Raw genomic sequence first — 15,737 nt, forward strand, 5'->3', positions numbered from 1 at the left:
GGAGGGATTACTTTTGGCTGCCCATGTCCACCAAAATCCAGTATCTGTAATTGATTTGAATGCACCAGTCACAGCCAGTCAATGTGGGATCTGTGCCATTTATCTCTGTCACCAACCTACCAGCCAGCTGCACCCTTGGGTTCCTGATGGCGGAGAGAGACGGCTCAGGGCTCAGATTGATTGAGCAGAGAGAGCGCGACTGAGTCTGGAGGCGTGCTAGCGAACATGTTGGGAGAGTCAAGCGGGTGGCACAGCCGAGGGTCTGCTTGTCATACAGACAGATGGGACAGACACTGAGACAAACTTTTGGCAGATTTGGAAAATAAAGGACAGAAGATACATAATCCATCAAAGAAACCATTCTCTTCTGCATTTATTCAAACAGAAAGTGTGTTGTTGTGTTTTGGCAGCTGATGGGTTTGTTTCCCAATCACTCTTTGTGCAAGTGCTTTTGTTTGAAAGGTGTCATGAAGGGAACATTTAATATAGTGGCTTTTGTAGTTGAATCTGGTGCAAAACAAGCGTTCAATGAATAGAGCTATTCAAATTAGATGGATCGAGCCCTTTTATTCATCATCAAACCATATCTGTTATGAATTAACTTCTCAGTGAATAATTTCTGATAAAAGCACTTCAACAAATCATCACCATCCTGTCCCAGTTGAGTCACTACCACCTGCATTGGTCATGCACGTTAGTAAAGTTCCTGCAAAATATCTGAATCATGCTTCTGTCAGTGTTTAGTTGTTTCAGATTTCCTCCAAAATATTAATGGATCCAAATCCTGTAAATGGAAAGTTTAAATGTTTTAAAAGTGGACCAGTACCCTATGTTTATCCATAGTCAGTGTATTACCTACAATAGATGGCGGTTGAGGATGCTGGTCTAGCGCTCCTGATCTGATTTTTTTGTTTTGTTATCGAGGGACTTTTGTGAAACCTATAGAAAGCACCAATAACGCACATTGACACAAACTGACTCACCATTGAGGCAGCAGTAGACTAACAACCATTGTTCTGTGAGGTCAAATGATTGTTTCTGTGAAAGGATTCTAGTGGCTTTGATAAGAGCATAGATGGGTAAACAAACAAAGCAAACACTTGAACTTCATCTTTGATTTCTGCTTGTTTTTGTATCTTGATGATACCTTTTTAGCTTGTCTCTGTCCACAACCTGTGTTTTGTTCAATTTGATTGTGTTTGATGGCCACTGATGAATTTTTTCTATTATATTAATTCCTAATGCATTATTTTTCCTTTCAGCCTCTCTTTTTATCGCTTTGAACTGAACTGGCCACTTAGCTTTTCAACTTGAAATTCTATGTGAAATCTCAGCCGTATAACATTTTCAATCGATTGGTATCTAGACCCAAGTCCACCAATTGTGGCTTAAAGTCATATACATCTATTGTCAGAAGAGAAGAGACCTAGCCAACTAAAAGGAAAAAGTTGCCTCAAAGAGAGACAGCACAAGCCAAGACGTTAGGAGCAGGATTGTACACGCCTTGATGGCAGAGGAGAAAGATTGCTTTTCATTTTTCGGCTATTAGGTAACAAGCCTTGTAGAGGAGAAAGTAGGGTTGACATAAGGAATGTGTGCCATGTTTGCAAACCAGGCGTGGTCAGCAGTGCACACTTTAGTACCTATGTGAGTGTGTGCAAGCTGTGTAGTTCACATTTGTGCTTTTTCTCTTTTGTGTGCGTGCATGCAGGTAAAGGTTTAGCTGCAGCTAATCTGGGTGTGACGTGTTGAACACCTGAGCAGAGCTGTGGGAGTGGAGCAGGGCTGAGTGGGCATGTGATAACAAAAACCTTTGCCTGATGGCAGCCCTGATAAAAAAAAAAGTCTTTCTTTTGAACTTCAGAGTTAAAAGTTAACCGGTGGGTTTGCCTATGTTGGGAACGAGCCTTTTTGCAGATATTAAACTAGACTGCTAGAAATACCGCTCGTTTATTTTCTGGCATTGACCTGCTGTCAGTTCTCACTGGCGGGTGAGATTACAAGAAGTGTACACAGATAGTACATGCACAGACAAAGGAATGGTTATTGTATTTCTTAGTTGCCTAGTTACAACGGCATTGCTGCTCTAATCATGCTGTTAAAACACAGATTTATCTATCAAACACACACACACAGCGTCAGCGCTCTGAGATTGTTTACCTTACCTAATCATATAGGAGTCCTGTGAGAAATTAAAAGGTTTTCCGTCTGGCTCTGTCAGGTTTAATACGTTGGTCTATACATCTTTTTACAGCATGCTTGTGGCCTGAAATGTCTTCCAGTAAATTGTGTGCATATTGTATCGCTTATTTCTATACGTGTATCTGCACAGTATAGTTCATGCACTTCTTGGGTTGTTTTCTAAGTCACGGTTGTTTATTAACTGATTCGTCTTGATATGTATGGGGCTGTGCATGCCTGTGCTCTCATTCAGGAAGCCCAAGGGAGCGAAAGCACCATTAACTGGGCCACTTGGGTCAACCATGCAAAGCTAATGAGGTTGAAATGTGTTGAGCAGTAACGCCGGGAATGAATTGTTGACCACACACACAGACACTCAGACAGTGTCACTTACACATTTAAGATTCACACCATTGGCTTCACAGCACTGAGTTAAAGAAAGGCTATCACACACCCCTGACTGATGGCATATAAGTAGAGAGGAAGGGAAGAGTAATTATGTGGACTGATTTGGGAAGATTTCGATTTGAGATTGAATTGATCTGCAAGGCCCATTGTTACAACCTGGGCTTCCTCTCCTTTGAAATGACTACACCTAAGACACATCTGTGCATGACTTCGAAATGCACTTGGCCGCTTAATTGTTTCCATTTCTCCTGTCACCTCACATTATAGCTTTTATTGCTGGCACAGTTTTCCCAAATGTAATTACCTCTCTTGAGATCATGATTAAAGTCCAACCAGATGAACTATTTGTTTATAAAACTGCCCGAGCGAGGTTTTCCCCTTTTGAGTATACACGAGCTTATCAAAGCCGCTTCCTTGTCATTGCCTGGGCTTCCTTTATGTCTTGCACTGCTGTATAGCCTTCTGTTTTGTGTTTGATTGTTATGGCCACTGCTTGTCATTGTGTGGACTGCCTGTTATATTTTGTGCAGTCTTGAGGGAAAAGGGCTTGGAGGAAGGAAGTGAACATCAGGGTCGCCCCTCTATAATGGGAAAACAAAGTGAAAACAGAAAAAGGGGTTTGGTAGTTTTTTACGATGTTCTCACACTTGGCCAGATCATTTGACTTTGATTTATTTGACAATTGTTAGGGATCAGTTGTCATCCAATATATTTATGTTCATGTTAAGGTCAATGTACTATTAACAGGGATTAGTCAGACTGTGTGTTTAAGGATATTGTATCGTAGTCAGGGTTTCCCACACATAGACTATACTTGGGCGGGCCGTCCAGGTATATTAACGGCCGCCCAAGTATATTTCGCGACCCATTTAGGTATTTATTTATTTTATTCGTCATTGACCACGACGTCATCTGCGATCGATTAACTTGTGGACAATGATCCCTCGCTCCCTTGCTCTGATCTCGCCTCCTTCTGGCCTGTTAAGTGGCCTGCCTCACACAGGGTGACTGGCTGTCCACATGATGTGGACTGCCGACATGGCCACTGTCATACAGATCATAAATCAAAGCCCTTGATTGGTCTCTGTGTGTCATTCAAGCTCGGGAGAACCTCAGCTCAGGTGAGGTAAAGGACTCTCTGAGTGTTTAGATAGTTAACTTAGTCTAAGTTCTCAGTGGGTCTCAAACGGTGTGGTCACCATTTATGTAAACACATATTTCCATTTGAGAGGGTAGTGATTGGTCTAATGGATAGTGAGGTGGGCTGAAGATCGGAAGGCTGTGAGTTCAAATCCCGCCAGGAACACCACCACTAGTGTGCCCTTGAGTAAGGCACTTAGCCCTTAGTTACTCCAGAGAGAATGTCCCTGTAATCGGTCATTATAAGTCGCTTTGGATAAAAGCGTCAGCTAAATGAAATGTGATGTGATTAGTAAAATATGCATGAATAAATAAATAAAAAGTTAACTAGGTGAAAAAAGGTAAGATACACTTTTAAAACTTGTTGAGAGAAAACTAGTCTTTGCTGCTGCCTCAAAGAGGAGCAGGGGGAGAGGAGGGAGACAGGAGAGGCTGATTCAGGAGCACAGACACACTCCCAACTATAAATGAACCAAAAATAAATTAATAAACAAGTTTCAGTGTTTTTTTCATATTGGAAATGGTATGTTATTGGTTATGGCCATGATTTTATGATTATTGAAATGTGTAGTTCTGTTTAATATAGGTGTTTCCATAGATCTAGTCTCTTTATTTTCCCCTCAAAATGCACCAGATTGATGCATTTAACTCCAAAATAAAATCTTACCGGGGGGGCATGCCCCTGGACCCCCCTAGAGGATTTGAGGTCGACCTCCACTAAAAATCACATGGATAGGTTCCTAAATACATTTATTTTTTAAATAGTATCCATTTCCATATGTTGATGTGTGGGTAGTAGATTTAAACTATAGGGCTATCATTATAGGCCCTGCCTGTACCTGTTCGCTCTGCCATCGCGTGAAGGGACTGCTAACAAGCGACCAACAGAAAGGTTGATGTTAATGTTGTTGCACGTCACCTCAACCCCCCCCCCCCCCCCCCCCACTACCACCACCCCCCCACTACCACCACCCCCCCAAGTATATTTCAGATGTATAAGAGTAAATATGAATTTCTATTTTTTTTGGTATTGTTTGTAAATAGGTACTATGCTAATGCTGATAATACAAGTCATGATTTGAAACATTGAACCAAAAATTGCATTTGACTTTTAATAGGTTGTTTGGATGGTTTCAGGGCTGCTTTCCTGGATCCTATCTTAGTTTAAACAGTTTACACAAAGAAGCAATCTCTTTGGCTAAATGGCCAGGAGTCCAGAGGGAAAACAAACCTTTCCTTTGTCCCAAGTGTAAATTACTACAATCCATTCCCCACACGATTACTCCCACCTTACTTATTGTGAATCAAATTGTCATCATGATGGCCCCTACTTTTAAACAATTATATCATATCTAACAAAATCACCACTTTCTTCTGCTTACCATTTTCCTTGTCCTATCTGGCTGTGTGTGCAACAGAACCATATACACATCTAATTCTGTAACATAAAATCAAAGTTAGCCACCCATTTCTACCATATAATAACATGTTGGTTTTCTAAAATAGCCTTTAGCCGGCCTTTGTTTTACAAATAACAATGATTACCCTTTGTTTTGCAAGCCGTACCTACTGGGGAACGATGTGCATTTGTGTGTCGGCCTTAGATTATTAGGTTTGCCAGCAGAAGAGCAAAGTGCTGGAAACAGTGGACCACCCACACAGTCTTGCAAATATTCTCTTGTATCTCTCTCTCGCTCTTTCTGTGTGTCTCACACACACACACACGTGATATTGTCTCTGTCACACACTCTGACTGTTTCTCACATTTGCTTTCTCAACAGAATGGGCAGAGCACTGCTGAGGATGGAGTCACGCCTGCTGTCAAGGTACATGGCATCTCTGGAACACACATACTCACAGAAGACACACACTCAGACAGACAAATGTGACTCAATATTCAACAGCGTAACATGCAATACATTACATCGAAGACGCACCGCATAGCATTCTTTGGCTGTTGTGCTTTTCTATGGAGGAAAGCAGCAGAAGGCAACATTCCATTAAAGGGCAAATTTGTGTGTGATCTTCATTTTGAGTCATCACTGCCAAAGGAAGAAAAAGAAAGACGTCATGCACATGTTTGCGCTAATCTGTGCGTATAGTTATTCATTTAGCAGATGAATCGATAGCCCTCAGAGGGCAATTAGCTGGCTGGAGTTTAATGTGTTGACTCCTGTCTCAGTAAGGCTGATCGAGCGACAGCCACTGTGTATAGTAATGTGTCTGGGTCAATATGACGGGGCCATAGTGTTCTGCATGTCCTCAGCTGTCCTGTTAACATACAGAGGAAAATACACGCAAGCTTGCAAATACAAAAACACACACTGAAAATCACCGAGTCAGCCCTTTCCTGCCTCCTGGCTGGCCTCTGGGCTTTATTGTCCTGCTCTGAAACGGGATCCTGCTTCCTCCTGTAGACCATTACTGTCCCGCCATGTAACAGAGGACAAGGAACTCTACCTTCTCGCTTAGCCTCTTTTTTTTTAAATTGTATCTGCCCTCCCTCTGTAGGGTGATAGAATCTGAAGAGCGAGGTCCTCCTTTCTTCCAGCTCAGAACAATGTGTGGTGACTGAGAGAGAGTTGAGTGCGCTGGATGAGAAATAAGTGTTTCAGTAAAAGGAGTCGGCACACTTTGTTGATCAAAGCCATTAATATCTGATTTCTGATGACTTAGGAGAATCGACAGTATGGTTGAGATCAATATCACAGTATCAATGTCTAAACATATATTAAATGCCTAATGAAAGCAAAAATCAATGTTAAAAACAAAGTACTTCCATTGCTTATATGAGTTTGTATTACTTATTGTTTAACAGCATTAACTCTATACCAATTTTGATATCCTTGTAATGGTAATTTTTTCAGTACCATTTTTTATTTTATTTTAAAACCAATTTTCCCGAAAAAGTCCCCTGTGCAATGTGAGGTCTATAGGATCCTTTTTGTGTAGGATAATATAATGCTGGACACTGTCAATAAAAACAGAGTTAGCAGCTTGTCATGATAAATGTGAAAAAGAAATTGGTCACATCATGGCAGATAACCGATCCGCTGAATAGGTTCAAGGTTCTTTATTTGACTTCAAATGTATAAGAGTAAATATGAACATGACTCATACGAACATAGCTACAGTGTAGTTATGCCGATGAAAATCTTGTGTCACAGGCTTCTCCAACAGAGCAACACAAAACACAGATAAACAGAAAAAATATAGTGCAAGTAAATAGTAATACAAAAAGAAAAATTGTTTAAAGAAAGTGAAATAGTGCAATAAGAGTCTATATGCAAGTTATTGAAATAGGATATATAGATAAATAATTTTAAAATAATTTTTAAGTAGCAGCCAGATGAATATTAGGGATGTTGTTTCAACTGTTCAGGTGTTTAACAGTCTTATTGCCTGTGGGATGAAACTGTCCGAGTCTGGTGGTTTTAGTCCGGATGCTAGGGTCAGTATTGGCGCTGATACAAGAATATTGGATTTGTACATCCCTAATCATATCTTCACAATATGGCTCTGCTAAAAGTCGATTATATTCAATCATCGCACAGGCCTGGTTAGCGCTGTAATGACATGCGTTACATGTTTAGCTAATTGATTGAGGACTATCGCAGCAATCTGATTGGTTGTGTAATCTTGTTAATTAAGATGACCTTCAAAAGGGGTTTAGGGATTTAGTGCCTGTGATTCTACAAGAGAGCTAGCTCATGTTTCACAAACAAAAGGATAGATGGAGCAAGGGAGCATAATATGATGATGCATTTTGACATGCATTCAATGAGAACAAGTCTAAAAAAAGAAAGAAAAGTCTGGCACAGTGATGCATCGGATCACCAGACCGTTGTGGCACCATGCGGGCGAAGCAGTTGTAACCGTGCGCTATACGGTGATCGATGCCGAGCTGCTGTTTAAATGCTGGGAATTTGATAATGGCGGCTGTTATCTACTCTAGCCATGGGAGTTACCTGGCTCCAGCAGACCTAATGGGGGGAACTGAGGGGGAGAGAGGGGAGAGAGGTAACGATTGAAGGGAGGGACAGAGTGCCTGCCCTTTCTAACGTTTGAACCTGAAATGGGCTTCAAAACAGTGAATTGATTGTCCTCAGCTGTGTGTGTGTGTGTGTGTGTGTGTGTGTGTGTGTGTGTGTGTGTGTGTGTGTGTGTGTGTGTGTGTGTGTGTGTGTGTGTGTGTGTGTGGTGTGTGTGTGTGTGTGTGTGTGTGTGTGTGTGTGTGTGTGTGTTGTGTGTGTGTGTGTGTGTGTGTGTGTGTGTGTGTGTGTGTGTGTGTGTGTGTGTGTGTGTGTGTGTGTGTGTGTGTGTGTGTGTGTGTGTGTGTGTGTGTGTGTGTGTGTGTGTTGCACCACTAATGAGCCATCTTCTGGTTTTTGACACTTCTATCTTTCTCTCTGGCTTTTTACATGCTGTAGAAAAAGGTGAACACTCAAAAGCGTATTACTTGGTTTGTAGTGCCACCTTTGTCCTCCCATGGTTTCACTGAGCCATTAACCTGAGGCAGTAGGTTGGCACCATGTCAGACTACTGTTCACATGGTCAACTCAGTGACCCTGTCTTTCTTCTTTAGACTCTTTTGTCATCTGCTTTATGATAGACAACACAAACAAATGGAATGAAACAATGTAGAAAGCTGCCTAGGGCTTTAACTAAGGGTCATCATTCATACAGGAGATTATTATTTTTTGTTTTATGTCATTGAGCCTAATTAGATGATTAACAAAAGGGGTTTTGTTAAATGATTATAGTAAGAAGAAATAAGAACAAACTACATTTTCCTGAAGTTTCTAAAAATAATATTAAGATACTTACTAGGGCTGTGCAATTAATCGTATTTTAATCGCAATTACGATTTTTGCCTGCCACAATTACGAAAACAACATAATCGAAAAAACGATTATTTTTGCTTTGCTAGGTTGTGACAGTGCACTGTAACATATTTTATATCATTTATTTTGGTCTAATTTATTTTTATTTATCATATTAATATATGTTTAGTAGCTTGCGGAAGTGCGCTCCAAAATATTTGTTGATCTTGTTTATTGGTATATATTATTTTGATATTATTTATTTAAATGTATTATTTATTTTTGTATTGGTTTTTCAGTTGAATTATACGTTCAGGGTAATCAACAGTTAAAAAAATACTGTTCAAATTATTATTTGTATTTATTTTAAAGTTCAATAAATGGATATTTTCAAAGTCAATGAATAATCGTATTTAATAACCGTGATATCAATCATTAACCAAAATATTCGTGATTATGATTTTTGCCATAATCGCACAGCCCGAATACTTACTCTTCGCACTTGTCAGAAGGTTTAAAGGGAGATATTTATTTATAATCACCACTCAAACATTTTTGAAACCAATGCCTCAGAGCACAATATGTTTGCTACTTTTTTTGCCCAAAATGTAAAGACATTTAATTCACCTTGGAATAAAACTGAGAAATTGTAAATCCTCAGCACTAGTAAAAGTCCTGTATTAGAAGTTAAACGACTTCATTAACTATTTCTCCATTTTATTACTTATTTCTCTGTTTGGCTCATCATATCTGTGCAATTTTTTAAAAGAGATAAAAACTTGAGAATAACTTAGATTTTGCAGTAGCGGTTGGCAGCAAATTGCCTCTTGTTATGTGTATTGAATTGATGTGATCAGCCAGCAGAAACGGTAACCCGAGAGGACAATCATCTGATCCGTCTCATCACAGTGCAATGATATTACCCAGCAATTTTCTCTCTGGCAATAAGCCTGCCTTGCAGTGGTCTGCTCTCACAAAAGTGTGGAAATGGGCCTATTTCTATCAACAAATCACATCAACCTCCATGCCCTTGAGGATACCAGGGAGACAGATTTGTTCCAAAAAACTAAAACAATGGATAAGACAGTATTCAAGATATATGTGCTACAGTACAGGAAGGCAGAGACATATATCTGAGACAGAGTGAGAGACTCCGGCTGTCTACCACGTGACTGCAGGGAAGTGAAAATGTGTCCGCCAAGGAGGCAAAAGTCACCTTACTTGATAACATGAATCAGGCCAAAAACATTATTTTGAAATTCTTGGAGTGATATTCAATCAGGGTGCTGATAGCAACAGTTTTTAAAAAATGTGTTTCTTAAGCAAAACAGCAATAGATATCTTGTTACAACCTTTCCATTGTTAATATTTGCTGGTTTTCTCAGTTTTTTAACATAATTATCAATGGAATATTGTCTTTTTTGAGATATTTGCAACATTGACTTTGACTCCTCAGGAAGTTTGACATTTACTTTTTACATTAAATACTTGATTTGTTAGTAATCCAATAAGGACTTCTGATTGATTTTCTCTAGCAGAATTGATCTTATTAGGATGATAAGTGTGGATTTAACAATCCCTTTTCAACAACATTAGAGAATAATTCATGTGTGGGTAGTGAAAAAACTCAAGACAGCCAACCCCGAAGAAACAGAAGTAGACGTTTCAGAGTTTAAAAATACACCACCATCAGATAGGAGACAAGTTTCCTCTTTCAAGGAAGCAGATCATTTACATTGAGCTGATAAAAGGAAGAGAAAATCAGAGGAGGCACAGAGCTGCTGTTGCTCATCAATTCAACTCCAGATTAGCATCTGCTCAAATCTGACTGACTACAGACCTGATGAGGCTCGCAGGAGGTGATTCATTCAGCCCTGTTGTAATTAACCCAGCCAAATACGTGCCTGCCTTCTAAATGAAGTGACAATAGTCTCTCTTGTTAATTGTGTTTTTGCTTTGTTAGTGAAGCTGAGTCAGTTAGTTGGTCTAAATGAATGACTTGTGACAGAGATGAGAAGAGACTTTTGGGAAGAAAAACATCCTCTGTCATGAATTATTAAGAATTTATATAACCCTCTTAAACTCATTGTATCTTCTTTATCAGCAATGTGTGTAGGTGTGCTTTGTTCTGATTTGATAGAAAATGGGGTGGGAAATTAGCAAACAACCCACTAACTGTCATTACATTTTGATGAAATGTTGCGAAATCCTAATTCTTGCTAGGACTGACCAACTCTATTTTTAACTGAGCCATGCGCACTTCAAACCAATGACAAATTCATACAGACATATCATATGTTAAACTAAGACTGAGAACATTTGGCAGTGATTAAGAAAATATTTATAGGCATTTTTTAAATATGGCAATCAAAACTTGGCAACCACTTTAAGAAGTTCCTGACTGGCCATAGTTACGATTCAGATGATATTGAACTTTTTATACTTAACCCAATTATGCATCTTTAATTTAAGATAATAACCATAATAATATATATGCTTGGTTAACAATGACAAGAAGAGGTCTTTCAGGCCTGATACTTTAATACATATTGTTACAGATAGTATATTTTGTACTTTTTATTCTATCTTTTAGCTATTATTCTCTGGCCTAAAGTGATTGTAATATTCCCAAAGGTAGATTGGTTGTCATGGTTTCACACCAGAGCAGCTGACAGCCAGCCTGACAAAAGGAAAACAGGATTGTAATTAGATCATCCAAAATGTCCTATGTACCTGTAAATGGAGGACACACACTGAGAACATGATTTTTGAAGTTGTTAGGGGAGCACACGGCAGCCACTATTCATTATAATCATATATGAAGGAGCAAACCAAAGCCGTCTTGACAAAAAGTGTCCCTGGATGTATCAGAGGGACGTCACAGTTTCTGGGCTCAGTGTGGTCGTGCATGAGGATTAGGACGGCAATGGTTTTGGCAAAATGTGAGTCTTTCTCACTGTTGAGCATTTCTATTTTATCCTTTTCATTGTCTAAAATATCACTGTTTGGAACAACCGGAGCATATGGACTGATGAGGTTTCAAAGGTTTCTTTGGGTTTTTTACGATTTCCTCTAATTATTAAAATAAATACTACACACTTTTTACTACACGATTACCTTTCTAGACAACATTAGGTGAATTAAAAAAGCATCTCGGGATGAGGTTAACTTAAGGTGGCCTTTTTAATGATGCCTTATAAAGAGTAAAGTATAACAGTATTAAAGATCATTTTAAGTTCCCTGATTATTCAGCAAATTCTCTATGCTGATGAAGGTATGATTGAAAGCTTTATTATAGCTACTTAATGGATCTTGTTGTGAGTAGAGCTGCAAGTTAGGAATATATTCATTATGAATAAATCTGACAATTATTTTCTCCTTAACCGTTAAGTCAATAGAATGTCTAAATCTCTATTCAAAGTGCTTGTGTCTCGAACACAGTTTTGTAAGATGAGCACATCGTTACATTTGAGAAGCTGGAACCAACAACTGGGTGTCACATTCGCTTGAAAAATGACAGAAACTTGCCAAGTCGTTGCACCTGTGGGAGTGAGATTGCCTTGTCAAACACGAAGGTGAGGGTTGCATATTCAAAACTTCTTAAATTGAATGTCACAAAAACTACAGCGTCATTCAACCTTGACGGAGTGGTGTTAACAATAGATCAGTATGTGGTCAATAATATGCACAGTATGCAGTTTTGCTTTGTGTGTGTTTGTGTGCTTCTGCTGGTTTGATTCCCACACATAAACATGACCAGCCCAACCAGCCTGCAGGCAGAAGGCGGAGACGTAATGTGTTTTCCATTGATGTCACTGACATTTTTTGTACTCCCTAATGTAGATAATGACTTTTTTACTGCAGCAAGGTGCTGAGCGAGGTGTATTCACGCTTTACTGACCGAGTGACGGGAGGGCACAACGGAGGGGGGAGACGAGGGAATTGTAAAGAGCGTGTCAGGAGCGGGAGGGGAGAGGGGGCAAACTGCATAGGAGGACTGCAGGTTTGGAGTACAGAGAGGAGAGAAAACGGTACTAGGATAGTTCTCCCTCCAGTCAGTGCACACAAACACAGTCAAACAGTTCAGTGCTTTTTGACTGAAGAAAGGAAACCAAAAAAGAGGAAGTTGCAGACACACACACTGTAGCTCTCTGTGAATCTTGATCCAACTTACCTCTGGCTAATCTCTGTATATCCGTGGATCAAGACACAGGCTTCCACAGGGCAGTGCATCTTTGCCTTCCTGTTCAAGTGTGTGTTAATCAGAAGGAGGGCTAAGCGCTGCCTTGGTGTTGAGTGTTTCCAGGACTGATTAAATATTTACCAGTGGTGAGCGTGTAGGCAAGGATTGCAGTTTATATGACAAGCTGTTTTGACCTCTGGGCTACCGTAGAGCAGAGTAGGGTTGGCGAGTCAGGCTCAAAAGCCTTGCGGCAGGTCTTTGTGCAACCATAAGTCTCTCTGTGTGCACATGCATGTTGTAGGCATGGCAACTGCTCTTGCTTGCTTCTACAAACATGACCTTGCATTTGATTCATGTGGTGTTACCCACCACCTCCCACATACTCTCTAAATACACACACACCCACACACACCCACACACACCCACACACACACACACACACACACACACACACACACACACATACATACATACATACATATATATATATATATATATATATATACCTATTCCAGAGAGGTAAAGCACTCAGTTCCTTATCTGTCAGTGTTTAACCTAGAAATCCTAAAGGGCTGAATGATTAAACACATTGTTACAATCTGTTGTTGTATCAACCACTTCAGCTTAAAAGCTTTGTGTTTCATTGTCATTTGGCGCACGTGATTACCATCCTATTTTAAGATGAACTTGAAGATGATGCTTTAGAGGTCACATTAGTGAGGTGTTAGCCGTGCACAACACTGCTGTAGCAGCTGCTGCTGGAACATCCAGTTTGTGCTTTTGTGCATGAGGCTTGGATTTATGAGAGGTAAACAAGTCCAATTCGCTGCTTCTTCATGAGTAGTCGTGGTTACTGCCAATGTAACTAATTAAGACGGTTAAAAGTTGTCTTAGACGTAGGCTATAAATGATGGCTGGAAAAGCTAGAAAAGTAATTGGGTGCAAAAAGGACGAGGTAGACATAAGGCTATTCCAGTCTCTTACCTTTGACAGCCAATCAATTATGGATCAACCAATGGTGGATAAAAGGAAACCCAGTACATTTATTTTGACATTTATTTTAAAGAAATAGTGAGGAAAAACTATGAAATGCACTAATTTGCTACTGATTAGATGTGTGCGTAAAGCCTGGAAACAGTTACTAACAGCTAGCAGGTCCCGTAGACCGCAAACTTGCTTCTGATTTTGTATGGATTAGGAAAACAAGATATTGCATGTTGATTAATTAGCTATATATTATTATAGGTATCAGTAGGCAGATTGTGTAAGCTTTGGACAGAACCAGGCAAGCTACTGTAGTCCCCCTTGTTTTTAGGCTTTGTGCTAAGCTAAGCTCACCTGCAGCTAGCTGTAGCTCAACAAATGCTTGCTCCTGTGGGTATTGTCCACAGTATCTGACCATTGCATGTATCATATATGTGTAATGTGTGTATATGTAAAGCGCTTTGAGTCATTGATAAAGCGCTATAATAAATGTAAGGAATTATTATTATTAATTAAATGTACAGAAGAATCCACGTGTCAGCTCTTTGTATCAATGTTCTATTTTTATCACTCAGCAAAAAAGCCTATACTCTTATTGTGCAGAATCAAATCAAATCAAGTTTTATTTATATAGCACATTTATAAACGATTTTTGGTCGAGCCAAAGTGCTGTACATATAATAAAAATAGCCTACAGTAGAGTAGACACAGAATGTCTCATGAAAGGGAATTATTCTAATTCAGGGATTACTTCCTGCTTGTCTGCTCTCGTCTCAGAGTTATGGGAAACACCGTCTTTATTTGGCATACTGTATGATATGACTTTGAGGGCTTTTAATCTGCTAAATGTACTGATGTTTACTCCGATGGCCCGAGGGCAGAACGACAAAGAAAGAAAATCTGATTTGTTTATTTTCTACCTTCTCAGTCTGTTTCTCTATTCCGCTGTACCTCCTTCAGTCGCTCTCCTCTCTGCTTTCCTCTTGGCTGGCATCCCTGCAGGGGCTACCTCTGAATGACATCCTATCGTTTTGAAGCCGCTTTACTGCATTGCCCCTTTGGGTTTAGCCGACTAAAAGTAAGATTTATGTGAGGACAGTGCATAGGGCAGTTTTGCTGTTGAGGTGTGTGATTATTTTCCCCAAGCTCCTGCAGTAACTCATATACACACCAGGGACGATGTGTTGAATCAAATGTGTGTTTTTGTCAGCCTACATGGAGGGCCAGATAGCTGATGATTGCAAAAAGCAACACATAAATCCATTTAGTTTGTGTTTAATAAATAACCTGACACTCTCTGGTACTATACTCCTCAACCATCTGCTGTTCCTGCTTGCCAAGTTCCAGTAAATGCCAGGAATTGTTTGCAAACTCTGCGATGACATCACCAAACCTGTGATTCTCCCATCAGTTTTATTTCAGAGTATCAGTCCTGAGTAAAATAATTGATCAGAAAATTTGACTTTATCTCTTTCTCTATAATATCGCTTACTCTATCCCATTTCTGCTTCCTCCATACCTTGAAAACATCCATATGCGAGTAACTCTAGTCATTTAAGTTGTCCAATAGGTGATCATGAATTAAAGATTTGGGTGTCTGTCTGATGTGAATCACAGTGTAACAGGATATGGCTCTTAAATGGCATGCATGCCCAGAGGACAAGCATATCAAAGGTTAAATAAACATATATAAAACTTTATTGAAGGTAGGATTATGAGGACAGAGGACGACTATTAAACTGTACTTCAAGCTGAACGCGCTCTATTGCTTTTTCCAGCTTGGCACAGCATCATCCCACATTTTCAGATCTCGGATGTATCCAACACTTCTTAGAAAACTCAACCACCATCTTTAAAAAGATCATGAAATCTTACCAGGGGAGTAATGCATAATTCCGGCATCTGCTTGGCTGTGATCCCCAGTGAGCAGAAGCCTGTATTAACAAGGTTTGGACACGCCTCGGAGCTCCACGGAGCTAAACGCTTCACATTCCTCTGGAAGGGTTAGAGGGAGGGGT

General features: G+C 39.8%; 1 protein-coding gene across 1 annotated transcript in view; it reads left to right on the plus strand.

The window, feature by feature from the left end:
• Positions 1 to 15,737, plus strand: part of rps6ka1 (ribosomal protein S6 kinase a, polypeptide 1) — a 50,133-nt gene that overhangs the window by 2,407 nt on the left and 31,989 nt on the right. Inside the window, exon 2 of the mRNA XM_034231718.1 lies at positions 5,511 to 5,555. Within this exon, the coding sequence (XP_034087609.1) occupies positions 5,511 to 5,555 (45 nt within the window). The remainder of the gene's footprint in view (positions 1 to 5,510; positions 5,556 to 15,737) is intronic.

This window comes from Gymnodraco acuticeps, unplaced genomic scaffold (genome assembly GCF_902827175.1).
Source record: "Gymnodraco acuticeps unplaced genomic scaffold, fGymAcu1.1, whole genome shotgun sequence".
NCBI lineage: Eukaryota > Metazoa > Chordata > Actinopteri > Perciformes > Bathydraconidae > Gymnodraco > Gymnodraco acuticeps.